Raw genomic sequence first — 26065 nt, 5'->3', positions numbered from 1 at the left:
GCAGCGGCTCACACCTGGGGGCTGGAGCTGCTCCGGTTGCCTGTGTCGTTTAGTCTCCTGTGCTGCTGCTCCGGCCACAGGAACTTGGGGCCCAGGTGAGAGCACTGCCACAGCCCCCAGGGCCCCTCAGTTGCCCCCGAGAAGGGAGAACTGGGCTCCACACCAGGAGCACAGTAGCCTCACCCCTTGTCTTCCTGCCAGAAGATACTTCCCTGGTGGCAGCCACTGCCCCGTTCTCAAGCACGAGCTGGAGCCACTGTAGGTAATGTCACCATTTGCAGAAGAAAATGCCACTACTGAGTAATAGTAAGTGCCTACTGTGCGGGGGACACTGGCCACATGGGATGTCCCAGGGGAGCAGTGGCCACAATCACCGCCCCCCTCATTACATGGTCGGTAAGGTGGGGAGTGCCAGGCTCGCAAGGCTGTTTTGAGGTTAAGACGCTGCACTGTAAAGCTTAGACTAGTGCCTAGCGCTTAGTAGGTGCGCAGTGAAAGCTAGATACAGCCATGGGTTACAGCACTTTTCACTGCGGGAAATAACGTCATCTGTTTACTTTTGGTGAAGCGAGTCTCGAGGAGCAGGGATTGTGCGTGCTCTGCCCTCGGGCTGAGCAGCACGCGCCACCTGCACGGGTGCACGTGGTGAGAGGCTGAGTTACGTGATGAGAAGGATTACACGTGTGCACCATGAAGGGCTGAGGAGGTCGGCCAACTCCCTCGCCAAATGCAAGCGTTGAGGCTGGAAAGAACTGTCCGGGGCGGCTGTTGGCGCTCTGAAATTCTCCCCAAGGCGCACACAGAGCGGAAAGACCTAACTTCAGGATAAAGCACAACGTTCCTCAGCGTAGAACACCAGGAGGCTCTCAGCTGGCCGGCACGCTCTCCCTGACACCAGCGCCCAGGTGATGCTCCGATGGGAGCCGCTGTAGCAGGAACAGGTGATGAGGGGTGAGCTGTGACTAATCTCAGCCCAGGAGGAGCAAACAAGAACGTCTCAGCCTCATTAAGAGCAGCAGAGAGCACCTCGCACAGGTGGGGCTGACGCGACCCACGAGGAAGAGACTGAGTCCTCCCTGAGGGTGAGGGACGCTGCCCTGCCCCCAGGCAGTGCGGGACCTATCATTGAAGAGTGACAGCCAGACCCAGGGTCCGCACACCCCAACCAGCCCCATGTCTGCACACTAGCAATGGACACGGAGAAACAGGCGTGTAGGAAGATGCCATTTATAACAGCTGCTCTCTGCCTTCAAAACCCTTAGGTATGGCCCCGGCTGGTGTGGCTCAGTGGATGGAGCACCGGCCAGAGAACCAAAGGGTCACCAGTTAGATTCCCAGTCAGCGCACAGGCCTGGGTTTCAAGCCAGGTCCCCATTTGGGGACGAGTGAGGCGCAACCATACACTGATGTCTCTCTCCCTCTTTCTCCCTTCCCCTCTCTAAAAATAAAATCTTTTTAAAATAGAAAGACAAATGATCTATAATAACTGAAGCTTTTCTGAAATATAAGAATATAGTTGGTTAAAAATAGTGCGGTTCAGAGTTCACGGGCAAGGTCCCCTCAGGCCCCCGCCCTTCCCCCACCAGGGTCCAGCCTCCTGGGCTGGCTGCTGCGCGGAGGGTCTTCCCTGCGCAGGGATGCTCTGGGTCTCCGCCACCCACTGGATGAGGATGCGGCTGTGGCTTCTTGCTCATCCCTGAGATGCTGGCCCTTAAGGCCTCCCGAGGCTGGCGGTGCCCAGCGGCTGTGCTGTGCCAGGAGCTGAGAATGGCTCTCGGTTGCTCATGAGCTTCCGGTTTCCCGGGGCAATCCTGAGAGATGACCCCCAGAGGTTGGGGAGGCTGGCTGAGCATGGGGCCTCCCCATCTGCCACTCAGGGCAGGGGCTCAGGAGGACAGCTCTGCTTTCCGTCAGCCCCCCAGCGGACCTGGGTCCTGCTGGGGAGGGAGAAGCCGCCCCTCGGCTGCAGCTCCCCGCTGGCCTGTCCCAGCTCTGTCTCTGTGCTCACTGCAGGGATCCCCCTTCCTGCCTCCCAGCCTGCAGTGGGCAGAATGGGTGCCCCTCCCCCAGAAGCAGGCGGAGGCGGGGCAGGTGCCCCCGCAGCTCCCAGGGAGTGAGGGCCTTGGGGGGAGGGGCCTGTGGAGCTGCCTGCACCTTCACCATGGCAACGGCTCCCTCCTGCCCCGCTACAGGTACCAGGGGGCCCCAGGGAGAGGAGGGGGCAGGCCAGGCTGCCCTCCCCCATCCGGAGGGCCTGCGTCCCCCTCTCTGGGCTTCCCTGGCAGACTCAGGCCTGCCTCACACCCTCCTAGACGTGGGGTTTGGTGCAGTGGAATGTCTGGGGGAGCTGGATTGTTCTGTGAATCGCCCCAACTCCTCATTTCACTTGGCTGGCTGGTGGGGCCTGGGGGTCTAGCTGATGTGCGTGTGCCTAGCCTGCCCCCCACCCCGCCCCAGCCCCCCGCCTTCCTTCCCCTTTCTCTGATTTCGGGGACATGACCTTACTTTTCCGGGGCAAGCTCCATAGCCAAGAGCTCCTGTTGCACCACGGACCCCACTTAATTTGCACCTCGCAGGCAGCTCAGTTTCCCGGATGCTGGGCCCAGAGAGCTGGGTGGGCTGGGGAACAGATTGACTCCACATGGGGGGGTGCACACCCGTGCGCTGGGGCTAGAGGGCAGCCCCGGCCAGGGCCAGGGCACAGGCTCACTCAGCCCCGCCCACCCCGCCCAGTCTCCGCCCCTGTGACAGTCATGGGTGGCCAGCCCCACGGGAGGGCGCAGCACAGGTGGTTTTTCCTGCCTCCGTGAGTTATTATTAACCAGCAGTGACGTCACCGACAGCCAATGGGAGGCGGGTTTATTTCCAGGGCTGACAGCTTGAGAGCCCTTCGTTTTAGCAGGATCTTCTTCCCCAGGCTCCAAAGAGGGGGCTGCCCATATCTCCCCAAACTGCTCACTGGCTGGGCCCAGGGGCAAGAAAGGGGGCAGGACCAGGACCCCTTCCTCCTGCCCCCCACCACCTGAAGGTGTGCTGTGAGGCTGCACCAGACCGGTTGGCTAAGGCCCCCCACCTTCGGCCACTATGGGGCCACTGTGACCTGGGGCTCAGATGTGGGAGAATGGAGCATGGGGGCGGGGCAGCTCCTGGGGCCTGGGTGAGCTTCTGGCTCAAGCTGTCCTGGCTTTGTGACCTTGGGCACTGCCTGTGCCCAGCTGGCTCTCCGGCTGTGGGTCCTCGGGAAGCCCCACCCGGCCCTTGGTGAACTGGCAAGGCTCGGTGGCTGGCTGTTTAGTAGGTCATGTAGTATTTGGTAGTTAGTTAGTACTGTTCAGTAGTTAGCAGTTATTTAGCACAATTTACTTGGCAGTTCTCCGGTGCTGGGCAGCTGTGGTCACGGTCACTAAGAGCTACTCCATGGCTAGCAGCGGTCAGCCACTCCTCGGGGCTGGGCAGCAGCAGCGGCTGTTCTGTACTGCCACACGCCATCACTTCGCATCCAGCTCACGTAGGGTCACAGTCCGCGTGGCCCGAGTATCTTTAGGTGGCTGAGGCACTGGGTCCCCGGGTCCTGCAGGGCCACCAGGCTGTAGGGGAGGGCGTGAGTCAGAGACCCTTTGAAGAAAACACCTGCGACACCTCCCCAGGGTTAGGGCGCAGGCCCTTTGGGAGGCCATGCGTCCCACCCGCGTTGGCCACTGCCCTGGGCAGCATGGCCTCCAGCCCAGGCCAGCCCCAGCATGGGTGTCCCAGGCGATGGGGCTCCTGACAGCAGAACCGCTGTGGGTGAGCCCAGATTGGAGGGGTGGGGCTCGGCGCTCTGCGAGGGTGTGTGGTGACTACCCTCCGAGGCTGAGGCAGCCTTGGGTCCTGAGTGGTGGTGGTCCCTCAGGGAAAGTAGGGGTGGCTGTCCCAGAGACCCTGGCCTCCTGCCCTCTTTCTGGCCTGTCCCAACCTCGGCCAATCCCAGTGTCTCCGAAATCCCACATAACCTTCAGTCAGGAGGGGGACACATTAAATATAGCGACCAGCTGGGAGGGGCAGAGTGGGTCTCACTTTCCCGCCAGGCATTTATTTTTAATTCCTGGCTCTGGTTTGATGGCATCAGCAGCACTGGAAAGTGCCGGGTCATCTGCCCGGCCTGTGGGTCTGAGGGTAGGGCAGAGCCCGGAACAGCCCGCGGGTGGGCCCTACCTTCCCTGAGAGACCTTCTCCCAGGTCTGGGAGACCCACTTACCCCCCCAACCCGCTGGGGGCTCCCCACAGCACCCCCACCAGCGGACAGTGCTGGCCGCTGGGTCTCTGCTCTCAACTGCTCAGCACACGTTTCCTTTTGTTTTTAAAGATTTTATTTATTTATTTTTAGAGCGCGGGGGAAGGAGGGAGAGAGAGAGAGAATCATCAATTGGCTGCCTCTCACACGCCCCCAACTGGGGACCTGGCCGGCAACCCAGGCTGTGCCCTGACCGGGAATCGATCTGGCGACCTTTCAGTCTGCAGGCCGGTAGTGTTCAGTCCACTGGGCCACAGCAGCCAGGGCTCAACACACATTTCTTGAAACCTGTCCCCCCCCCCCCCCCCGACCCTGCATTACAAAGATGAGAACGAAGTGGGGTCTTCCAGCTCCAGACAGGTGGGAGCTGGCCACAGGGTCATGGGATGACGAGTGAACTTGACCAGATGGGACGCAGGGCCCAGGAGGGCCCGGGTCTCCACACGACACAGGGCTGCCCTGTTCTCCTCCTTGGAGTCCATTCTGGCCACTACCCTGGTCACCCTCAGGGACCCTCTGCTTCTTACAGAGTGGGGTCATCTATGGCTTGGCACTCTGACCCCACCAGGACCCAGAATGAGGGGGGTCAAGGGGCCACAGCCTGGGACTCAGGGAGCTGATTACCGTATTGGCAGCCTCTGCGCCCTGGTGGGCCCCAGCCATGTGTAAACACCAGGGCAGCCCTTTAAGATACTGGGGGGGGAGGGGACAGTGTTCTGGGGACACACTCCCAGTGTCGCCGCACTGAGAGGGGCCCAGGATGGAAAACGGTTCCCTCCAGGTACTTCAGAGGGAGGATGGTGTGAGTGGAGCTGCTGATGGAACCTCGGGCCACCTGGCCAAGCTGAGGGGACCCCGGAGGGCCACAGTTCCCTGGCCACGCCACGGGGCCACGTGCGGAGAAGCCTGGCTTTGGGGGCCTGCTGGGGTGAGCCCACATGGCAGGTCTGTGGGTCAGGGCATCTGCAAACAAGAAGATTCCCAGGGTCCCCCCAGGAGGGCCTGCACCCCTGGGTGCATCCTGGAGGTGCTTCAGAACAGACGCCAAACACATAGGCCCAGGCCCGCCGCTGGGACCCCCCACCTCAGGCTGTCCCCCCAAGACCTCGGAGCTGGCCTGCTCCTCCGCACAGCATCCCTGCCACCTTGTCCCTGCGGCACCATCCCGGGGAACCTCCGTTTACGTTTGAGGTGTCTGTCTGCCTGTCCTCTCTCTGGGTGGGTGTCTCTCCCGGCGCCTGTCGCCGTCTCTGCCTCTCCCTTCTTCCCTCGCTCCCGCTCCCTGCCCCCAGCCGCCTACGCTCCGCACGGTGCCTCTCCACTCCGTGCCTTTGTAGCTCGCTCCCTCTCCGCATCCTCTCGCGTCCCCGCCGCGCCCGCGCGCGTCCGCGCGGCCGCGCGCCCACAGTCCCCGAATCCCCGCGTCGCTCTCCTCCCGCCCCCGGCCCCGCCCGCCGGTACCGCATTGCCGTACTGCAGGGGCGCAGTGCATTGCGCTCGCTCCGTCAATAGGTGGACCCCCTCCTGGAGAGATAAAACCGTCGCGCCGGCGCCTCCAGCCCCTCTGGCTGAGACCTCGGCTCCGGGTAAGGACACTCGGTCCCCGAGCCCCCGCCCCCACCCCCAGCTTTCCGCAGAGGGTCGCCCTCCCAGGGACCGGTCCTGGAGGGCGGAGAGGCGCTGGGCCCCGCGCCTGGTAAAGAAGCTGCGCTGCTTCCCACAGAGACCCGCCGCCCACCCCGCTCGCCCGGACCCGACACCGCGGTTCTGTCCCCACGGGCCGCTAGGCGTGGGGCGGGGGCCCCTCGGTGGCGCTTGTTTACGCAGCGGCAGCGGCTGGTCTCCTGGGCGGTGGTGACCGCCCTGCAGCGGTGACCTTGGGCCGCCTGGGGCCCTGTGGGTTCAGGGCAGGGTCGTCGGCGCTGGAGGCTTGTGGGGGTCGCACCTCTGGGGGTGTCCTGGAGGCGGGATGGTGGAAAGGGAGGCGGGGAGACGTGGGGGCCCTGGTCAGCAGCCCCCTCCCCTCACCCCTTCGGAATCCACCTGGTGTTCACATCCTCCTGTTCCCGTTGGTGGCTGCTGTCCATCCCCAGACGCCTGTCCCTCCTTGGGCTGCCTAGGATTCTCCATTGACCTCTGGGATGGGGCAGGGCTGTGACTCAGGGCCCTGACCAGAGGGGGAGGGGAGAGGTGCCCCCCACCAGGCTGAGGGCGCCTCTGTGGGCAGCCGCTGAACTTGCCTTGGGGCCATATTCTCCCTCCTGTGGGCAGAGCAGGGACCCCCACCTCCCTGCCCTACTGTCTGCCCCTGCCCAGATTGGGGTGGGAGGCAGGCTATTCCGGGCCCCTGATCTGGGGAACACATCGTCCCGAGGGAGCCCTGGGCCAGCCTGTGTCCCCCGGTGCCTGCCGGGAGGGGATGAGAGGAAGATGGCGCCGTCCCTGCTTGAGGAGGGGTGTGGAGGGCTGTGGTCACCCTCCCTGGGCTGCTCCGTGGGTGGGGCTGGGTGAGGGGGGCAGTGTCCAGCCAGGGCTCCGGGTGAGAGAGCCGCTTCGGGAGCAGGGTGCTGGAGGGAGAGCAGGGCAGGGTGACTCATCATCGGGCTCCGGACAGGTCACGGGGCTCACCCAGTCTGGTGTTTCTCTGTGTCTCCACAGGGGGTTCATCTCTTTCATGGGGGGGTGTCTGTGGACCTAGGTACTTACGGCAGATGGGGCTCTGCCCTCCCTGCCCAGTGCGGGCACTCGGTTCGGCCTGGGGGCGAGGTCTGTGGGCAGAGGTGTGCTGTTGGCCTCTGGAGGGCTGCCCCTTCGCTGGGCTTCCTCTAAGGCTGCCACCTGTCCCCTCACACCATGACCCCACAGCATCACTGCTCAGCACCCCCCGCCCCGAGCCAGGACACCCCAGGTCGTGCAGCCCCCTCACCACGCCCCGGGCACCATGGGCAAGGAGAAGACCCACATCAACATCGTGGTCATCGGCCACGTGGACTCCGGCAAGTCCACCACGACAGGCCACCTCATCTATAAGTGCGGGGGCATTGACAAGAGGACCATCGAGAAGTTTGAGAAGGAGGCTGCTGAGGTGAGTCTGGGGGGGGGGGTTGGGGCTCCTGCCTCTGCCCCCACCATGTGAAGTGTGAGGACGGACAGACGTGGGGATGGGTCCCCGCTCCCTGCTGAGAGGCTAGCTTGCCTTCCCTCACCCCACGTGGCTCGGCTTATCTATGTCCTCTGGGGCCAGAGGGGAGTGCGCCCGCCAGGCCCCGTGTGGGGGCGGCGTTGTGGGGGGGCAGGGGCCCCTTCTCTGAGGATGCGCTCAGGGAGGGAGGTGGATGGACTGCTGGGCCCGGCCTGGGCGAGGAGAGGCTGGAGGTTGCGTGTCTGCCCTGCCCACAGGGCTCTGGAACATGTGGCCACGCTGGACTCAAGAGCCCCGTAGCCTGTCTTTCGTGCCCCCCACGGTGGGGTTCCCGTGTCCCCAGCACTGAGGTTCAGGGCTGGAGGGGGTGCTGCCCTCCCTTGTTCCAAGGCTGGGCCAGGACTCAGGGTGGCTATTAATAGCGAGCTGACTGATGGGCAGGCCGCCCGTCAGCTCCATTTTCTCGCGCTGGGCTGAGCAGGGCAGCTTCTCCAGAGTGGCGCCCTTGGCAGGGGTGGGAGGCTCAGTTGCTGGTGATGAGAGGGGCCCCGTGGGATGACTTCCTTGCTCTCTATGCTGCTCTTTGGCCCGTGTGGGTGGGAAGTGGCCATGGGTGGGGGTCAGCTCCTCACCCCCACCCTGAGCTCTGTGAGCTGAGGGTGCTCTCACCTGGGGCCAGGGCTTGGGAGGGGGCAGTTTCTGGCCTCGGGGCAGGGCGGAGTGCTCTGAGCTACCTCCCTCTGTGCCTGGGCCCCGAAGCTGTCACGTCACCCTGTGGGTCTGGAGCTGGGGGGTGGGGGGTGCTGAGGTTGTGTGCGGAGCCCCGGGTTCAGATCTCTGGGCCCTGCCTGGGTGGCCCCTCCTGGCCGGGTCCCATCTGTGCGAAGCCCTGGCGCGGAGCTGTGTGCAGGTGGGCAGCGGCAGCAGCCTGGCTGGGGGTGGCACCCTGATCAGGTGGCACCTCGGGGGTGCTCGGAGCCTGGCTGGCTGTGGAAAGAGCTGGAAAGCCAGGCCTTTGCTTACAACCTCATCCGATTTCTTTCTTTTTTTCCCTTTAAAAAGAGATCACAGAGGGTTTTTTGGTTTGATAGCCTGAAACCTAGTGGTGTTGTCGTCCTCTGGCTGAGGCAGGAATCTGCTTCAGATAAAGAAGAGCCCCCCAACCCAGGGAGGGGTTTCACAGCAGCTTCTCTCCGGGAGCGGGTCCCAGGCCCTTGCCCCACCTACTGGTGGATGCTTGAATTGCGCGCATTTAGGACGCAGGAGGCTGGACCAGAGGAGCTGGGGTGGCCGGGCCTGAGCAAGGCTGGTTGAGGTCTGGCTGTCCCTCAGAGGTGCCCGTGTCCGGTGCCCTTGTTCCAGAGCTAGATCCAGAGTCCCAGGTCCCGAGCGAAGCGAGAGAGGCTGGGTCCTGTTTCCTGCTTCTCTGCTGGGACAGGCTACTCCCAAGACCTGCTGGCCGGGCTGGCCTGTCCTGGGTCCTGGGTCCTGGGTCCTGCCCTGAGCCACGCCCCCCTTCCAGATGGGGAAGGGCTCCTTCAAGTACGCCTGGGTGCTGGACAAGCTGAAGGCCGAGCGGGAACGCGGCATCACCATTGACATCTCCCTCTGGAAGTTTGAGACCACCAAGTACTACATCACTATCATCGATGCCCCGGGCCACCGCGACTTCATCAAGAACATGATTACCGGCACATCCCAGGTGGGCAGGCCACGGGGGCCACGGGGGGCCCGGGAGGGGGGGTCCCTGGAGTCAGGTCTCCTCTGCTTCCTCGTCAGGGCACGAGAGCCTCACCTTTGCCACCCCTTGCACCCCCCCCCAGTGCAGAGCCGCCCAAAGAACTGATAACATGCCCCAGCAACTTAGCCAGGCGAGGGGCCCTGGAAAGACAGCCGGCTACTGTCAGGGCCCCCTTTGCAGTCAGACAAATCAGAGGCCAGGATGAGGTCACTGAGATGTGGGCAGGCATTGAGACAGACAGACTCGGACCATCGCTGGCATTGCCAGGGCATCCACACAGACAGACAGACAGGTGGACGAGCCCCTGCCACTTCCCCTGAGGTTGGAAGTCCCAGCCCCCAAACCTGCGCTGCTGCCTGGCGGGGCGCGGGCACACAGCCGGGCGCGGCTCACTGTCCTGGGGCTGCCGGGCAGGCGGACTGTGCCGTGCTGATCGTGGCGGCCGGAGTGGGCGAGTTCGAGGCGGGCATCTCCAAGAACGGGCAGACACGGGAGCACGCGCTGCTGGCCTACACGCTGGGCGTGAAGCAGCTCATCGTGGGGGTCAACAAGATGGACTCCACGGAGCCCGCCTACAGCGAGAAGCGCTACGACGAGATCGTCAAGGAGGTCAGCGCCTACATCAAGAAGATCGGCTACAACCCGGCCACCGTGCCCTTCGTGCCCATCTCGGGCTGGCATGGTGACAACATGCTGGAGCCCTCGCCCAATGTGAGTGCCTGGCGGGGGGCGGGGGGCTGCGCGGATGCCTCCCGGGCCAGGTCAGGGTGGGGCCCAGGCCCAGAGTGCTTGTCCCCAGGCTTCCCGCAGCCCTGCTGATCTCCCTTAACCAGAGCCGCCCCTGAGGGTGTCCTTGCAGTTCACACGAGGCTGGCAGGGGCTTCTGCAGCCTCTGTGTCTGGCCAGGACAAGCCCCAGGTCAGCACTACAGGGACAGCAGCCGCTGGAGCCATGCGCTGTGCTGTGGCCGGATCAGGGTCAGGGTCAGGGTCAGGGTTGGTTTTCTAGTCCTGCAGGCGCCTCTTGGAGCCTGGAGCTGGTCGAGGGGGAGGGGCCGAGGGCTGGCTCTCTGCGTGTCACCTGGGCAGCTCAGGTGGCCAGTGTCCCAGGACCTCTGACTCTGCAGGAGGTGATGGTGGAGCCTGGTTGGTTTGAATTTGTGGAACCTGAGACCACTGTCCAGCCACAGGGGACCCTGGCCCACGAGGTGGCCACTTACTCTGGCTGGCGCTGCAGCTGCCCCCACTGAGGGAGGTGGGCCTGGAGTGGGCGCTCGCGAGAGCTCTGTGGTCAGAGTGCAGCTGCAGGACCCCCGATCTTGCTGGGCTGCGTGTTCGCGTGTTGTAGATCGCACGTTTCCTCACGGGACCTCACGCAGGGAGCTGACTGCACCCGCCGCCCTCTTGGGGAGGCTGACAGGGCCCCCAGCCCCACGTTCCCCGTGCCTGACCTGCTGTTGACCTGGGCTGTCTGGAGGACATGCTGCCTGGGAACGGGCCTGGGGCATGGTGCTGCAGGCCCCCCCCTCCCCCCCCCCCGGTCTCCCTCTGGGGCTGGTGGGCCAGGGCCTTGGTACCAGGGGTGTGCTGGGTGACTGTCAGGAGAAGCCCTGAGTAGGGATGTGCTGGCTGTACCTGGAGATGGCAGGCACAGGGGTGTCTGGTGGGGAGGCGGGATTCTGGGCCTCTGGCCTGGCCAGATAATCCTTCGTCTGCTTTCTTTTGCCTCCCTGCTCAGCTTCTCTGATGTCGGGAGTGTGAGCTGGCAGTGGAGGGGGCAGGGGCTGTGCTTCCTGCCCCTTCAGACCCCCTCGGGTCAGATGCCTGCCCGAGGATTCCTTGGTGTGGCTGTGGGGTGAGGGGGCGGGGCAGGCTGTCTCCATGGGCACCTCCTTTTCCTGCCCAGATGCCATGGTTCAAGGGCTGGAAAGTGGAGCGTAAGGAAGGGAACGCCAGTGGTGTGTCCCTGCTGGAGGCCCTGGACACGATCCTGCCCCCCACGCGTCCCACAGACAAGCCCCTGCGCCTGCCCCTGCAGGACGTGTACAAGATTGGCGGTAAGTGAGGGCGCGGAGCTCCCCTGCCTGTCCACTGCAGGCAGCAGGCTCGCCTTGGCCAGCTATGCACGCCAGACCCCTCTCCTGAGACCTGGCCCTGGCAGGGAGCTCCTGAGGCCAGGGTACTCCTGCCTCTCCTCCACACGCACACTTTCTGGGGCGCCATCCGACCCCCAGTCCCCCCCCCCCATTTCTCCATCCATCCATCCCCCAGCTACCCACCTATCCATCCCCCATCCATCCATCCATCCACCACAGCCTCCTGTACATCTATCTACCTGTCCACCTGTCCCTCTCCCCACCCCTACCCATCCATCGGTCTGGTCTGTGTCATGCGTGCCAGGTCTTCACCCCTCCAGGGAAGTGCTTGGTCCTATGCCAGGAGCTGGTGGCACAGGGGCGTCTCACGTATCCTCCGCCACCCAGTGGCCCCTGTCTTGTGGGTGACACAATCCCCTCCTGGAATGAGAAATGCTGTTCACGAGCTGATATAGGGACAAGCAAGAGGGAGACCCACAAGGGTCTGTGGCTGGGATGTCAGGGGCCCGTGTGCAGGGACGAGTGCCATGCCCACCCAGCACAGAGCAGCCACCAGCCTCAGTCCCATCACACTGTGATGCCACACGTGCCTTCATCACAGCCAGGGGGGTGGGTGGAGCCCCCGCCAACACGGTGGAGGAGACCAGACACCCACGGGGGAGCCACACAGCAAGAGCAAACCCATGAGAAGAGGTGGCACTCAGGTCCCTTTGGAGACAGCCGCGGGGACCAGCGGCATTAAAGCCAATTCAGGCAATCCCAGGTCCGCAATCCCAAGAGGGGCCTCACAGAGGGGAGGGGCCCCAGTGCCTCCTCTGGGGACAGATGCCACCTGGGGTCAGGGAAGGGGTCCCCGGTCCAGATGGCTCTCTCCTTGCCCCTGGCCCCCTTCTGAGAGGTTCTGAGAACTCTCCTTTCGGCTCCTTCCTTTCCTGTGGGGCTGGGGGAGCTCCTCTCCTGTACCAACCTCTCCTGTGTCTGCCTTGCCTGGCATCTCCCTGTCCCCTCCTTCCTTCCCCATGGCCCCAGACCTGCCAGGGAGGACCAGCCCCCCCACCCCACCCTGGTCCCGCCTGCATCTCACAGTCCCTTCCCTCCGGACCCAGGCATCGGTACCGTGCCTGTGGGCCGAGTGGAGACAGGCGTCCTGCGACCCGGCATGGTGGTGACCTTCGCTCCTGTGAACATCACCACGGAGGTGAAGTCAGTGGAGATGCACCACGAGGCCCTGAGCGAGGCCCTGCCCGGTGACAACGTCGGGTTCAACGTGAAGAACGTGTCCGTCAAGGACATCCGCCGGGGCAACGTGTGCGGGGACAGCAAGTCGGACCCCCCTCAGGAGGCCGCCCAGTTCACCTCCCAGGTGGGTGGCCGCGTGGTGGCCACGGGGCCATTGCCAAAGGGGCAGTGCTGGCAGTCCTCAGTGAACTAAGGAGCTGCCTGGGGCTGGCCAAGCCCTGCACAGCCCTTCGGCCTGGCGCTGGGGACAACTCTGACCCCTGCTTTACACATGGGACCTGGGGGCCTGGAAAGGGGGCGCAGAGCTGAGGGCCCACAGGAAGGGGGACGCTGGTGCGTCAGGCCTGTGGCACAGGGTCCCTCCTGGATCCTGAAAATGCTTTTATCAGTTTGTTGCCAGAGATGTTGCTGTAGTTTTTCCATTGGCTACATTTTCACTGCATCCTCTTCAATCACCTCTTCACACAAGAACGATTTTTAAAATTGCCTGTATATTTATAGATAGATAATTGAAATATAAAAATTGAGGTCTGATTTTGTCATCTGCCTGCCTCAGTTCTGGCTGCAGGTGGCAGTACAAGTGGCCCACTGGCCCCGCCTCACTGTGCACCTGCCTGTTGATTGTCTCGTGGTTTGTTTATTTCTGTTTATTTCAAATGCTTGTTGAGGTGCTCGGGGTCCAGGCCTGGAGGGGAGTGGCTCACACGGTGGAACCTGCCTCCGTGCTGAGCACCCTGAGCCCCAGGACCTGGCCGGTGGGCTGTAGCCCCTCCTGCTTTGGTGCCCACCTGTCACTGAAGGCCTCGCGTCACTCTGCCCACAGGTCATCATTCTGAACCACCCTGGGCAGATCAGCGCCGGTTACTCGCCGGTCATTGACTGCCACACGGCCCACATCGCCTGCAAGTTTGCTGAGCTGAAGGAGAAGATAGACCGACGCTCCGGCAAGAAGCTGGAGGACAACCCCAAGTCCCTGAAGTCAGGCGACGCGGCCATCGTGGAGATGGTCCCCGGGAAACCCATGTGTGTGGAGAGCTTCTCCCAGTACCCGCCCCTCGGTGAGCGGGGTGTGGGAGAGGCCCAGCCCCAGGCCGCTGATCCAGGCGGAGGGCGCTACTGCGGGGGACGGGGGCCTTTAGTTTTTTGCTAAGCTTAGCGCTAAGCAGGAGACCCACGGCCTCGTCTCAGGTGGCCCCATCCGGCAGGTCTGGGATGGTGTCCCCAGCTATAGGCAAAGGTCCTTAAGTGATTCAACCAAGGGCCACAGATAAGTCTAGTGGCGGAATTCCGACTGATTACCTGCCCCCAGCGGGCTGCCTCACAGACACCGTAGGATAACCCAATGACTTATATCGGAGCTGAGCACCCGGCGCGAGGGTCCTTGGGCCGCGGGCCCAGGGTCCCCAGAGGATGCTGCAAACTTGAATGCGCATGCGCGCTGCATCCGGGCGGGTGGGCGGGGCCTGGGGCCTAGGAGCCCCGCCCACTCTCACGCCCCTCCCTGCAGGTCGCTTCGCGGTGCGCGACATGCGGCAGACGGTGGCCGTGGGCGTCATCAAGAACGTGGAGAAGAAGAGCGGCGGCGCCGGCAAAGTCACCAAGTCGGCGCAGAAGGCGCAGAAGGCGGGCAAGTGAAGCACGGGCGCCCGCGGCGCGACCCTCCCCGGCGGCGCCGCGCCCCGCCCCCCGCCCCGTCTTCGCCCCGGTCCCCACCCCCGCCCCGACGCCCCACTCCCCCGCCCGGCGCATGTCTGCACCTCCGCTTGTCAGAGGCTCTCCGTCAGCGACTGGATGCTCGCCATCAAGGTCCAGTGGAAGTTCTTCAAAAGGAAAAGCGCCCCCGCCGCCCCGGCTTCCGCGTCCAGCCTCCGCCACGCTCAGTGCCCGTTTTACCAATAAACTGAGCGACCCCAGAGAGCGTGCGCCTGCTGCTGGAGCGGGGAGGGGGTGGCTGTGCGCCCCGCAGGAGGGCTCCCTGCGCCCTCTGCAAGCCTCTTTCCGCCTGGTGTCCTGCTGCGTCCATCACCCCCGCCGGTGACCTGGTCACCGTCTTCCCGCGCTGCTAACGGTGGGCGTTGGGGCCTGGGTGCAGCGAGTGTCCCAGCCCAGGGGGCCGGATCCCAAGTCCAGCCGGTCAGGCTTCCCAGGAGGGGGCTTTGCAGTTGCCCTGTGGGGGTATCCAGGACAAAGCCTGGGTCACTTGGGACCTGCAGGCAGTGGGGGTGGGGGTGGATATTTTGGGGTCTCTGACAACCTCATGAAAGTAATTCTCTCTCACACACGCACATGCACTCCCGTGGGTCTGCACCCAGCTTCCCCAGCGCCCCTCCCAGCTGGTTACCTGTGGCAACACTCTGTCCTGCTCCTCACCTGCCCTCGGTGCACCCAGAAACCCCACGTCTGGCCCTGACCTCAGTCAGCAAGGATAGGGATGGCAGGATGCCTCTCTGACCACCAATCCTGCTACCAGAGGCCACTCCCAGCCTGCCCGTTGGGGCTGCACAAAGAGCTGATGGTGGTGGTGGTGGGATGAGCAGACCCCTGACTGTGCTCAGGGTGCAGGCTCTCATAGCCCATGGGTCTCCTGCAACTGATGACCTTGGCTGGCAGCTCAGAGCAACTAGAAGGGCATCTGCTGTCCAAAATCAGAATCCCTGGGGCAAAACCAAGGCGTGGGCCGGCCCGCATTCCCGGGGGGCTGGAGGACAGGGGTCGTTCCCTGCCTCTTGCCCCTTGGCTGTGGCTGTGTCATGTCTCCCTCTGCCGCTGTGGTCCTATGGTGTCCTCTGTGCCCACTTGAATGATCCAGTATAATTTCACCCCAAGGTCCTTCATTCAGTTGCTTCTGCAAAACCCTCTTGCTGCACAGGTCCCAGACCTGGAGCCTGAAACCTCTGGGGTGTATCCAGCCCACGGCCCTGGGGATGGATACGGGAGAGGTGGGCATGTGTGGTCAGTGGTGCCCACGGAGGGGCTGCTGCTGTCTGGTGCTAGCCCCCGGGGGGCGATGGGCCCCTTGAAGCTGCATGCAGGGAGAGCAGGACGAGGACCTGAGCAGCCAGGGTGCGGCTTGGGATCCACTGCTGGGGGGCGGGGCGGGGCTGGGCCTGCAGACTGAGGGGAAGGCCCTGGGCTCCCTACAGAGGCCTCCGAGGAGGGCAGCCTGAGTTGGCGCAGACACAGGGCAGGCAGGCAAGTCTGGATTTCAGAGAACTGGTCATTTTAAATATGCGTCTGTCCACACAACGTTTACACTGACAAAGCACTGCCGTATACCCGACATTCAAACAGTCTGTGTGTCTTGACTGGCATCCCTGCCCAAGGGGCCTGTGTGCTTCCTGCCGCTGCACGGAGCCCCTGGTCCCCGTCTGGCCACCAAATGGGTGGCGGGGCGTGTTGGGACCCTGCAGAGCCTGTCTGCCCCAGGAAGTTGTCCTACACACTTGGCCCAGTTAGAATTGTGTCAAATGGAAGAAGCGTGCCATCCCGAGACAGGGTTAGAGAGGAAACCAGCCCCCCCAGCATGGGAGAAAGCCTCATTTGTGGTCTCTGAGGGCCCCCTCACCCCCCACCCCGGGCCCTGGTGCCTCTGGCAGCCTGGGGCCCCCAGATGCCGAGGGTCGGGTGGTATTGGCCTGTGCTGGAGCCACACTGCCTGTTCGCCAGGTGGGTGCGCTTGGGATGGACCCTGGTTCCTCCATGTCATAGACTCCCAGGGGCGAGTGAGGACAGAGAGGGGGGCATGTCCCCATTCCCAGCTGAGCCCCAGTGGCAGAGAGGGGACTTCTTGGAGGGCAGTGTCTGCGCCTTGGAAACCCCTTTTGGGGTGGGACGATGCAGGCAGGTCCAAGAAGGCCCAAGCCCCCAAGTCTGGAGCCTGGCATGGCCCCCGGTGCCTGGCTCAGGGTGGGGCAGGAGAGCGACCACTGATGGAGGAGGCTGAAAACGGGACAGCGGCCTGGTGGGGCATGCGGCAGTAGCTCCCAGTGTCCACGAGGGGGCAGCACACACAGGCACCTCTCCCAGGATTTTCCCGCTGACATGGGGTGGGGGCTCCCCTGCCTCCAGCACATTGCAAGTTGGGGGGTGGGCAGGGGTCTCATCTCTGGCTGTTCCTGCCCACATTCAGGGTGAGGGGATTCTGGGGGACGTGGGTCTAGGCCACACCTGGGGCCTGGGCCACAAAGTTGGGGTGAGATGTGCCCCCTGTCAGGTGCGGAGGGTAGGCGTATGGGCAGAGCCCCCTGCGTTGCTCCCTGGGGAGTCGGTTTCAGGCCCTCACAGCGTCAAATGTTTCTGAGGCTGCAGGTAGGGCCACTGGCGTCCTGGAAGCGAAAGCAGAGATATTTAAAATGGGATGCGGAGCACATGCCTCCTCCTCCTCACACATGGCGGGAAGACTCCGCAGCACAAGACAGAACAGGAGGGAGGAAGCAGCTCCCTGGTGTTATTACAAAGACCGTTCTGACCCCGAGAGCCTTCTGGAAATTTCTGGGACCCCGGGGTGCTGATCTCGGCCAGAGTGCCGGAGCCTGGCTCCACCTGCCACGCCGAGGACAGCGAGGGAGGCACTGGGCAGGTGCGGGAAGGGTGGGTGCTGGCCGCAGTCAGGAGCCCCCGAGAGCTGTGCTGCCCGGCTCCAGGAGTGGCCGCTGGAATCAGGGCGAGGCCGGCGGGCGGGGGTGAGGCGCAGGGGCCTACTCGGACCTGGAAGGAGCTGGGGGCCCTTCTCTTCCACAGGCAGGCAGGGCAGCAGGGTAGGTAGGGGCGGCCTCGGCTCGGGGAACCCTACGGGCTGCTGGACAGGGCCGTGGGCAGGCGAGGGGGGCACACGGCCCTGACAGTGTGCCCTGTGGTGGGGGCTGGAAGAGCCTCAGGGCCGGGGCCCATGTGGGAGGTACGGACGTGCACCCCTGCTTGGATGCCTGGGTTGCTGAGGAGGATGCAGAGGCCAGAGGGACTGGAAGGGCAGGTGCCGAGGCCTGGAGCCTTCTGCCCTCCACTCCTCTGGGGACCCGTTTAGAGCAGGAACCATCAGGACCCCTCTGGCAACTTCAGTCTGCACTTCGGGAGCCTCTGAACAATTCATGAGCTGTCGAGTCTACGGGGGTCCTGCTGAGCCAGCCGGACCCCACCTGTCTCCTGCCCAGAGGGTCCCCCAAGCCCTGTTAGGATGGGGGTCTCCTCTTGTGCCTGGCCCCCTGGGAAGGCTGTAGGGCCCTCTGCATGGCTGGGGGCTCCTGCGACATTAGGTGCCCTGGTGTCCTCTCTCCCCCTTTCCTTCCTCCGTGCGTCTCCCGACACCGGGGTCATCATCCTGCATGCTGGGGACAGCCATGCACCGTGCGCCAGTTGTGCATTTGAGTCACTTGATTTTACTGTCATGCTTCTGCCATGCTTATCCATGCCAGGCCTGGCTCTCAGTGTGTCACAGGCCCTAACTCATTCACAGTCATGGTCCTGTGAAGTCCTTACCATAGTTGCCCCCCATTTTCGGGCCAGGAATCCCCACACAGAGAGGGTTGGCGATGGACCTCAAGTTGCATGCGCTGATGCAGTGGGTGAGCTATGAGGTAAAAGCAGCGCATTGTCTCATGGCAGGAAACAGCGCATGGGAAACCTAGGGTGACCGCATTGGCCTTCGATGACAGGCCCACCCAGCAGTCACCAGCAGTGTGGCCCTCTCACTGATGCCTGCCCAGCATCTCTGCCTCCTGCCTTCTTCCCGTGAAAATCCTCACCCTGTGGCTTAGCTATTCTCCTAAGCTTTAGGGACAAAATTTGTTTGCACTATTTCATGCTAAGGTGTGAATGGTTAATTTGCCAGAAATAGCTGCGTGTAAAGAGAAAACCTCTTCTTAAGCTCAGCACTATGGACATACAGGGATAGGTAATTCCCTGCATGGGCGCTCTCCTGGGCAGGAAAGGAGGCCTCCACCCACTAGATGCCAGCAGCACCTGCCCCATTGTGACAACCAAGAATGCCTCCAGGACTTCCGGCCAAGATGTAGGTGTAGACAGACACACTGTGTCTCCCTCCACAACTAAGAAGGAACACAACTACCTCAAAACTAGAAACAACCAGAAGTTCCAGAAAATCAAACTACCTGGAAGTCCAGCAAACAAAGATAAAGAAGAAACACTCACCCAGACAGGTAGGAGGGGCAGAGCCAGGGCACAGAGGACATGGTGCAGTAGCAGCAACAACAGCAGGCTGGCAGAAAGGACTGTCCCACATTTTAAAAAGTCAGGAGGGACACTTGAGGAGCATTCCCAGCTCCTCACCAGACCTCACAGCTCACAGACCCAGCACCAGGGAAAATCAAGCCTCATTGCTTCTGACTGTGCAGACCAGTGGGGGTTGGGGCGGAGGCAGAAACTGCTGGTCTCTCAGCAGAGTCCGCTTCTTTAAAGGGCCCCCACGGTCCTAGAACGTCCGCAGACCCACCCACTCTGGGAACCATGGCCAGGGCAGCAGCTAGAGGGGTGCCAGTTCAGTGCAGAAGTGGGAGAGGTGCCTGGAAAAGGGGCGAGTGCTGGGCAGGTGGCATTGTTCCCTCTCGGACCCCTCCCCCCCACACAGCGCCACAACGTGGTGAAATGGGTCGCCCTGTACTGACGGATCCCTGAGGCTCCACCCCTTACAATGTAACAGGAGTGACAGCTCTACCTGGGACACGGAGGCAAACACACACAGGAGACTTTCGGCCAAGATCGAGGCCTAGGCTGACATGTTCCATCTCCCTCCACAACTAAGAAGGAACACAACTACCATAAAACCAGAAATAACCAGAAGTTCCAGAAAGTAAATGGAAGTCCAATGTATGAAGTTATGAAGAAGTGATGCTCATCCAGACGGGTAGGAGGGGTGAAGCCGGGACGGAGAGGTCAGGCTGTGCTGTCTGCGGTGGCAGTAGCAGCAATGGCAGCGGGACGGCGGTGAGCTCAGACACCCGTATTTAGGGGGAGGCGAGAAGAGCCTGGGGAGCACCCCAGCTGCGGACCAGACCGTCAGCTTGCGATTCCAATGCCGGGGAAGGCAGACCCCCATTGCCCCGGACTGTGAGGCCCGGAGGGCGTGGGAACAGAGGAGGACGCTCCCAGTCTCTCAGTGGAGAGTGAAAGGCAGGAACCCATCTTGGATCCCCACCCCCACAGAAAACCCACAGACAGGTCGCTCGGTTGTGACGAGTGCACGGGGCTCCACCCCCTGTAGTGTAGGAGGTGTGACAGCCCCCGCCCAGGAAGCAAAGGTAAACACAAAATGGTCAGGATGGCACAGATCATGATAGAGATCCCGGTGACGCAGCTGACACAGCAAGTATCTAATCTAACGAAGCAGCAGGGAGGAAATATTTCTGAGGCTCAGTTCAGAGCTTTGGTTATAAAAATGCCTACAGACCTAATGGCAGATCTTAAACAAGACAGGGAAGGAATGAAGGCTGTCTTGCTGAAGTGAATAAAAACACATATTAAACTAGTGGTGAGGGAAAGAAACCAGGGATCAAATCGACAAATCGGAACACAGGGAAGGAACAAATAGTCAACCAGTGCAGAAAGAGGAAATGAAAAGTGAGGAAAATGAGGAGAGGCTCAGAAACCTACGGGACAGCTGTAAGCGGGCCAACATCCGAATCATAGGGTTGCCAGAAGGTGAAGAAGAAGAACTAGAAATTGAAAAATTATATGAAAAAATAATGAAGCAGAACTTCCCTAACTTGGGGAAGGAAGTAGACTTACAGGTCCAGGAAGCAAAGAGAGTTCCAAAAACACTGGACCCAGGGAGAACCACACCAAGACACATTATCATCAAAATGGCAAAAATTAAGGGTAAAAGAGAATCTTAAAAGCAGCAGGAGAGAAGAAGAGAATTACATACAAAGGGGTCCCAATAAGACTATCAGCTGATTTCTCAAAAGAAACTCTGCAGGCAAGAAGGGACTGGCAAGAAATATTCAAAATAATGAAAAGCAAAAACCTACAACCATGATTACTCCATCCAGCGAAGCTGTTATTCAGAAAAGAAGGGCAGAGAAAGTGCTTCCAGGACAAAGTAACACTGAAGGAGCTCATCAGATCCAAACCACTGTTATATGAGATGTTAAAGGGACTGGTTTAGGAGAAAGAGGATCAAAACTATGAACATTAAAATAAAAACTGCAACCAACAACAGAAGCGAGGGAATCGAAACAAAGGCAAACTAAGTAGGCAATGAGAGAGGAAAGAGAATTATAGGTATGGGGAACATTATGGGGGGAGGTCAGCGGGGTGGTGTGGAAAGGAGGGAGATGGTGCAGGAATTAAGAAGCACAGTAGGAGGGAGTGGAGCCGACAGGAAGAGGCTGAGAAGAACTATGTGCACAACCAATGGGCATGGACTGGAGTGGGGGCAACTGGAGGGAAGGGGGGTCACTGGGTGGAGGGGAACAAAGGGAAAAGAAATTGGGACCAGTGTAATAGTATAAACAATAAAGCATATTAAAAAAAATGCCTCCAGACATTGCCAGGTGTCTCCAGGTGAGAGCGACTGGGATGCCAGAAGGGTGTGGTCAGCCTGTCTGGTGGGGGAGGGGAGGGGAGAAACCAAGGAAGAAGGTGTTTCTAAGCCGGGACCTGGGGTTGCCTGGCACCTGTGGCCACTCCCTGGACAACGCTGTGCCTGGGCCGCCCAGGACGTTCGGCTGCCCTGCAGGATCCTCTCAGCTTAGTGCTGGCAGCCCTGCCAGGCGGGAGCCCTCTCCCCGCACCCCATGAGGAACCCGGCTCTGCGAGGTGATCTGGCCGCTCAAGGTCACACGGCTCAGAGAGCCCATGGGGTGCCCTCGCCCACGCCCTGCAGCCAGGGCCGCCCAGCCCTCAGCCGTGCCGTGGGGGGGTCGTGTTTGCTGGCAGAGGGGTTCATGGGCCCTCCTGGCAGAGCCTGGTGCTGGCGGTGGGCTCCAGCTCTGTCCCGGCTCATCTGCCCCTGGGGTGCTGGCCAGACAGTCCAGCCCTTCTCCCCCACCCTCCTGGCTTCATGTGGTGACCTTGTCCTGGGTGAGGGTGGGTGGGAGTGGGGACTCTGAGAGTCCCCGGGCCCTGCCCCAGACTGGACAGCTCTGTCCCTAGCCTACTGGACCTCCGTCCGGCCAAGCAGGCAAGGCACTCAAGCGAGCCTGGGCGGGCGGGTGGGCCGCCGGGGCCCAGGTGCCAGCAGCTTGTGCGTGTGGGCAGCTGACCGCACTGCTGGCAGCGGGCACAGCGCGGGGCTGCGGCTGCCCACGTCCTCCTGGGGTCTGCCGGCAGGGCGCTGGGCGCACGTCCTGCCTGGTGGCTCCGAGTGATGCCCATCGAGGACGAGGTGACTGTTCACTCACCCAGGGAACGTGGAGGAGCTGGGCCAGGGGTGCAGGTGCCCGCATGGGGTGTGGGCGTGTGCTGGGGCGAGAACCCGTGTGCGGGGTGAGGGGCGTTTGCATAGGGTGTGTGTGCGCGGCATGTGCGCGTGTGCGTGGCGTGTGGGCTTGTGCCAGTGTGTGTGTGAACGGGGTGTGTCTGAGCGTGTGAGTGGCGTGTGAGCGTGTGTGCAGTGTGTGGGCCACGGGAGCGCCGACAGCCAGAGATCATGGGGCAACCCCAGCATCACAGCACACGAGCCACAGGGCCTGTCTGTTCCTCACGGTGTATCTGCCACGGAACAGGGAAATTGTCACCGGGGTAGGGAGGGCAGTGTGGGACAGGAAATGACAGAATGCACAACCTTCCAAACACCATCCTTGCTCCCCAAAGCTGGCCTCCCTGGAGGGAAGGGCACACAGGACCCCCCAGAGGGAGTCCCCACGAGAGCCCAGAACCTGCAGACAACTTCCACCCTCCCGCGTGTGTCCTGGCCGCCTCCACGGCCCGGCCCGGCCCTGCCCCGGGTGGTGTGGGCTCCTGGTGGCCGGCCTTACTGCGGAGTCCCTCGTGCTGTTAGCTGGTCTGCCGGGGGCTGGGATGCTTGCTGAGAGTGCGATCCTTTGAAAAAGGGTATAAATTACATTTTATTGAGCTCAGTGTAGGATGTATTTTTTTTTTAAATCAATGCTTTCACGTGTTTTTTTCTCACTTCCTGTTCCCCTGTAAGCTGGGTAAACAGCCCTACCCCCTCCCGATCGCGGAAAATTCCTGGGGTGCAGGCCCTGGAGGGTGGCTAGGAGGGGGGCTGGGACCTGCCGTCTGCACAGGCACGTCTGTCGTCCAAGTTGCAGGAGAGCAGAGTGCTGGCCGAGGCCCAGTGATGGAGAACCTGTCCTTTCTCATTTCCCCAAATCAAGTCTGCTTCCCAGGCTGCGGGAGGGAGCTTTCCCTCCAGGCCTCCACTGGCCTCATCTGTTTTCTGCAGCCGTAATAGGGAAGGAGCCCGCTCCCTTCCCACTGGGCGAAACAGGTCAGCTTCTCAGGTCGCCGGCCCCCGAACTCCAGTGTGGGCGAACACTTGGACGTAAGCCATCTTCTAGGGGACCCGTGAGCAGACTGGGGCTGCCCCAAAGGGCCCCGCGTGCAGGGCATCGGAGCTGGTCTGTCTCCCGTCCATCCGGGCACCAGCCGCACCCCGCGGATGTCCTGGCTCAAGTCCCCTGCCCCGTCCCATGTTAGGACAGAGAGTAGAGTCAGGAGCCCGGGGTCGGGAGGAGCGGGTTTCCAGGGAGTGCTGAGCCTGCTTTCTGAGCCGCATCACCTTGGGAGGCTCACTTTGCGGGCCCCTGAGGGCCTGGCTCTCGCTGCCAGCAGCTGCGCCACCCACTGGCCTCCCACCGTGGGCCCCATCTGTGAGGGCCCTGGGGACACGACAGTGACAAGACGCACACAGAGGCAGGAACGGGCCTTTGAGGTTCGCTCCCTGCAGGGAAGGGGCCTCTGCACTGGCGTTTGAAACCCCGGTGCCCCTGGGCTGTTCTGTGTGGCCAGTGACATGGGGGGTGGAGGAGGAGGAAGCTCCGGGAGTCTGGGGACAGTGTTCAGTGCAGAGGTGCTGACTGGCCCGTGCCTGGCTGCTGGCCTCCCCGGACTGAATTTTTCCACTCTCCTTGGGTTCCTCTCTGCCGTCCTGGCAAAGATGGCTCAGCCTGAAAGCTTTTCCATCTATTTTGAAATAAATGGCATCCTGTTGCTCGCACTGAATTCACCCCAACTGAGTGTGTTCACAGCTTGCTTCGTCTGGGTTGCAGGGGTGTGTGTATGCGTGACACCAAATCGAGAATCTAAGTGACCGGTGAGCCACCTCGCTGAAAGGACATCGTCACAGAGGAAGCAGACGTTCAAACCGGGGCGCAGGCCGCACTTTCCGGAACCTACAGAATGCCTGCGTGGCTGAGAGGGCAGAGGGTCCAGCAGGGCCCTGCCTGCCTGGCTGGTGGTCTTCTCCCTGGAGGGGCCTCACTCTCAGCCCCGCAGGGGCACCACTGTCCCTCATGAGCCCCCTCACCCTCACATCAAAGACCCGGAGTGGGGATTCCCCAGGGAGGGACGGGGTTCCCCTTCACAGGTGGGGGCAGCCCCCTTCCTGGAGTTTGCGTGCCTGAGTTGGGACCACTTTGTCCGGTCCTCTTAAGGGTGGGGGTCACCCCGATGCCACCTCTGTGGGTCCGGCTGTGTGGGGAACGCCGGGTGTCCCTTCTTTCCATTTGCCCCCCAGGCCCTCCGCCGCCCTGAGTGAACCAGGCTGGAGCCTCCTCCCTCAGCTCGGCTCTGCAGCCATGGAGCTGGTGGCTGACGGGGCAGGTGGGCGCCAGAGCGTGGCCCCCGGGACATGCTCACGGGCACAGGCGTGTGTGGGGCACGGGCCGCACTCCGTCCCCAACGTTCTGGATGACTCACAAATTAGTGCCGTGCCTGCACCGGCCATTACGTTTTCTGCTGAATGAGAAAGAGGAGTCAGGCCACGTGGCTACGCGCTTTGGAGGCCAAAGGGCAGGGCTGGGGCTGGTTTCCCAGCCGAGTGGCCGGTGAAGACAGTGCCGGCTGCTGAACAGGCCTTTCCCTGGGTGCGTCCCAGCGTGCTGGGCAATTGTGGGAAGAGGCTGGATGGGGTCACGAGAGGAACCTCTGCCCCAGGGGGGCCGCTGGGCACTGCCAGCACTAAGTGCTCAGGGGCTGAAGAACAAGCGCCTGTGGCCTCCCAGGAGCAGGTCCCACAGACCATGCAGGACACCCACGGGACACCCAGCTCCTGACCGGGCTTGGCCGCCTCTGCCCACTGCCCCCAGGGGGACAGCCTGCTGTCTGCGTCCAGCGTCTGCTCTCTTTTGTCCCTGACGGTAGCACCAGCATCGGCCCCAGTCTCACCCTGGGGTGTACCCTCCAGCCCCTGCCCCGGCCACAGGACCCTCGGAGGCCGGCAGGTTTCCAGGGGCCCATCTCCCAGGCCCCATAGCGGACCACTGGGCCCCACTGCCTGCAGGGATATAGGGGGATGGGGGTGCTCTCCCTGCCTCTTCTTCCGTAACCCCTCCTCTGGGCCCCCAGTTCAGGGCACCTCCCTGCACACCCAAGGGACAGGGTGCGGGTGCAGCTCAGGCCGGGTCCACCTAGGGCCCAGCGCAGAAGCTCCGCATGGGCTGGCCCATATCAGCCAGATCCCACCCCACAAGGCCCGGAACCTCCACTCCTCGCCTGGAGGGGTTCAGTCCAGGGCCGCTAGGGCGTGCGCTTGCCTGGTGCTGCCCACATCAGAGGTGACCAAGGGGCCGGTTCCCTCGTCAGGGCGCACGTGGCCAGGCCGCGGGAAGGGGTCCGCCAGGTGACAGAGAAGCCTCGCTCAGCCGATCCTGCCTCCTGGCTTCCAGCCCCTCCCCGCTCTCCGGCGGCGTCGCAGGGGTTAACGGGGGGCGGGGCGAGGCGGCGGGCGGGGCGCGGTGGCAGCCGCTTCCCCGCGCGAGACCCGGGACGGCAGGAGCGCGGAGCCGCCGCTGCCGCCCCGGCCATGCGGCTTTCGGGCCGAGGGCCTGGGCTCGGGCCCGCGCCGCCCCCCGCGCGCCACCCCCGCTGAGCCCGCGCCGCCGCCGCCGGGCGCCGCCGGCACCATGGTGCAGAAGTCGCGCAACGGCGGCGTGTACCCCGGCCCGAGCGGGGAGAAGAAGCTCAAAGTGGGCTTCGTGGGGCTAGACCCCGGCGCGCCCGACTCCACCCGGGACGGCGCGCTGCTCATCGCCGGCTCCGAGGCCCCCAAGCGCGGCAGCATCCTCAGCAAGCCGCGCGCGGGCGGCGCGGGCGCCGGGAAGCCCCCGAAGCGCAACGCCTTCTACCGCAAGCTGCAGAATTTCCTCTACAACGTGCTGGAGCGGCCGCGCGGCTGGGCCTTCATCTACCACGCCTACGTGTGAGTGTCCGAGCCCCGCGCCCCGCGCCCCGCGCCCCGCGCCGTGCGCACGGCGAGCCGGGACCGCGTCCCCTGGGGAAAGCGAAGGGCGCAGCTTGGAGAGATCAGGAGAAGGGGATTCTGGGGTGCGGGGTTCTGGTCGGGGTGGCGGCGCCTCTTCCTCGCCGCCCTCTCTCCTCTGCCCTCCCCACCACCGCGGCCCGGCTGGGCTGCATCAGTCCCTCCCCCGCACGCGG

General features: G+C 62.8%; 2 protein-coding genes across 5 annotated transcripts in view; both read left to right on the top strand.

Annotated features, from left to right (window-relative positions):
• Positions 1–5759: 5759 nt before the first annotated feature.
• On the top strand, positions 5760–14403 carry EEF1A2 (eukaryotic translation elongation factor 1 alpha 2). Its single transcript, XM_090286659.1, has 8 exons — positions 5760–5859; positions 7139–7358; positions 8938–9117; positions 9571–9867; positions 11062–11212; positions 12358–12614; positions 13314–13548; positions 13998–14403. The coding sequence occupies exons 2-8, from the start codon at positions 7215–7217 to the stop codon at positions 14123–14125; spliced, it is 1392 nt and encodes a 463-aa protein (XP_090142785.1). The 5' UTR covers positions 5760–5859; positions 7139–7214; the 3' UTR covers positions 14126–14403.
• Positions 14404–25508: 11105 nt separating this feature from the next.
• KCNQ2 (potassium voltage-gated channel subfamily Q member 2) overlaps positions 25509–26065 on the top strand; it is a 37451-nt gene continuing 36894 nt past the window's right edge. For all 4 annotated transcript variants that reach the window (XM_090286656.1, XM_090286658.1, XM_090286657.1 and 1 more), the window contains exon 1: positions 25509–25829. In XM_090286656.1, the coding sequence (XP_090142782.1) occupies positions 25534–25829 (296 nt within the window). In that variant the 5' untranslated portion in view covers positions 25509–25533. The remainder of the gene's footprint in view (positions 25830–26065) is intronic.

Source organism: Furipterus horrens, unplaced genomic scaffold (assembly GCF_987537825.1).
Source record: "Furipterus horrens unplaced genomic scaffold, mFurHor1.1.pri manual_scaffold_8, whole genome shotgun sequence".
Taxonomy (NCBI): domain Eukaryota; kingdom Metazoa; phylum Chordata; class Mammalia; order Chiroptera; family Furipteridae; genus Furipterus; species Furipterus horrens.
The sequence above is the reverse complement of the archived record's forward strand: the minus strand, read 5'-3'. Positions and strand labels throughout refer to the sequence as shown.

Excerpts from the sequence above, each read along its gene's own strand:
- EEF1A2 (XM_090286659.1), top strand. The coding sequence starts at position 7,215 with ATGGGCAAGGAGAAGACCCACATCAACATCGTGGTCATCGGCCACGTG. Across the intron at positions 9,868-11,061 it reads TGCTGGAGCCCTCGCCCAAT|ATGCCATGGTTCAAGGGCTG; the intron begins GTGAGTGCCTGG and ends TTTCCTGCCCAG. Across the intron at positions 13,549-13,997 it reads CTCCCAGTACCCGCCCCTCG|GTCGCTTCGCGGTGCGCGAC; the intron begins GTGAGCGGGGTG and ends CCCTCCCTGCAG.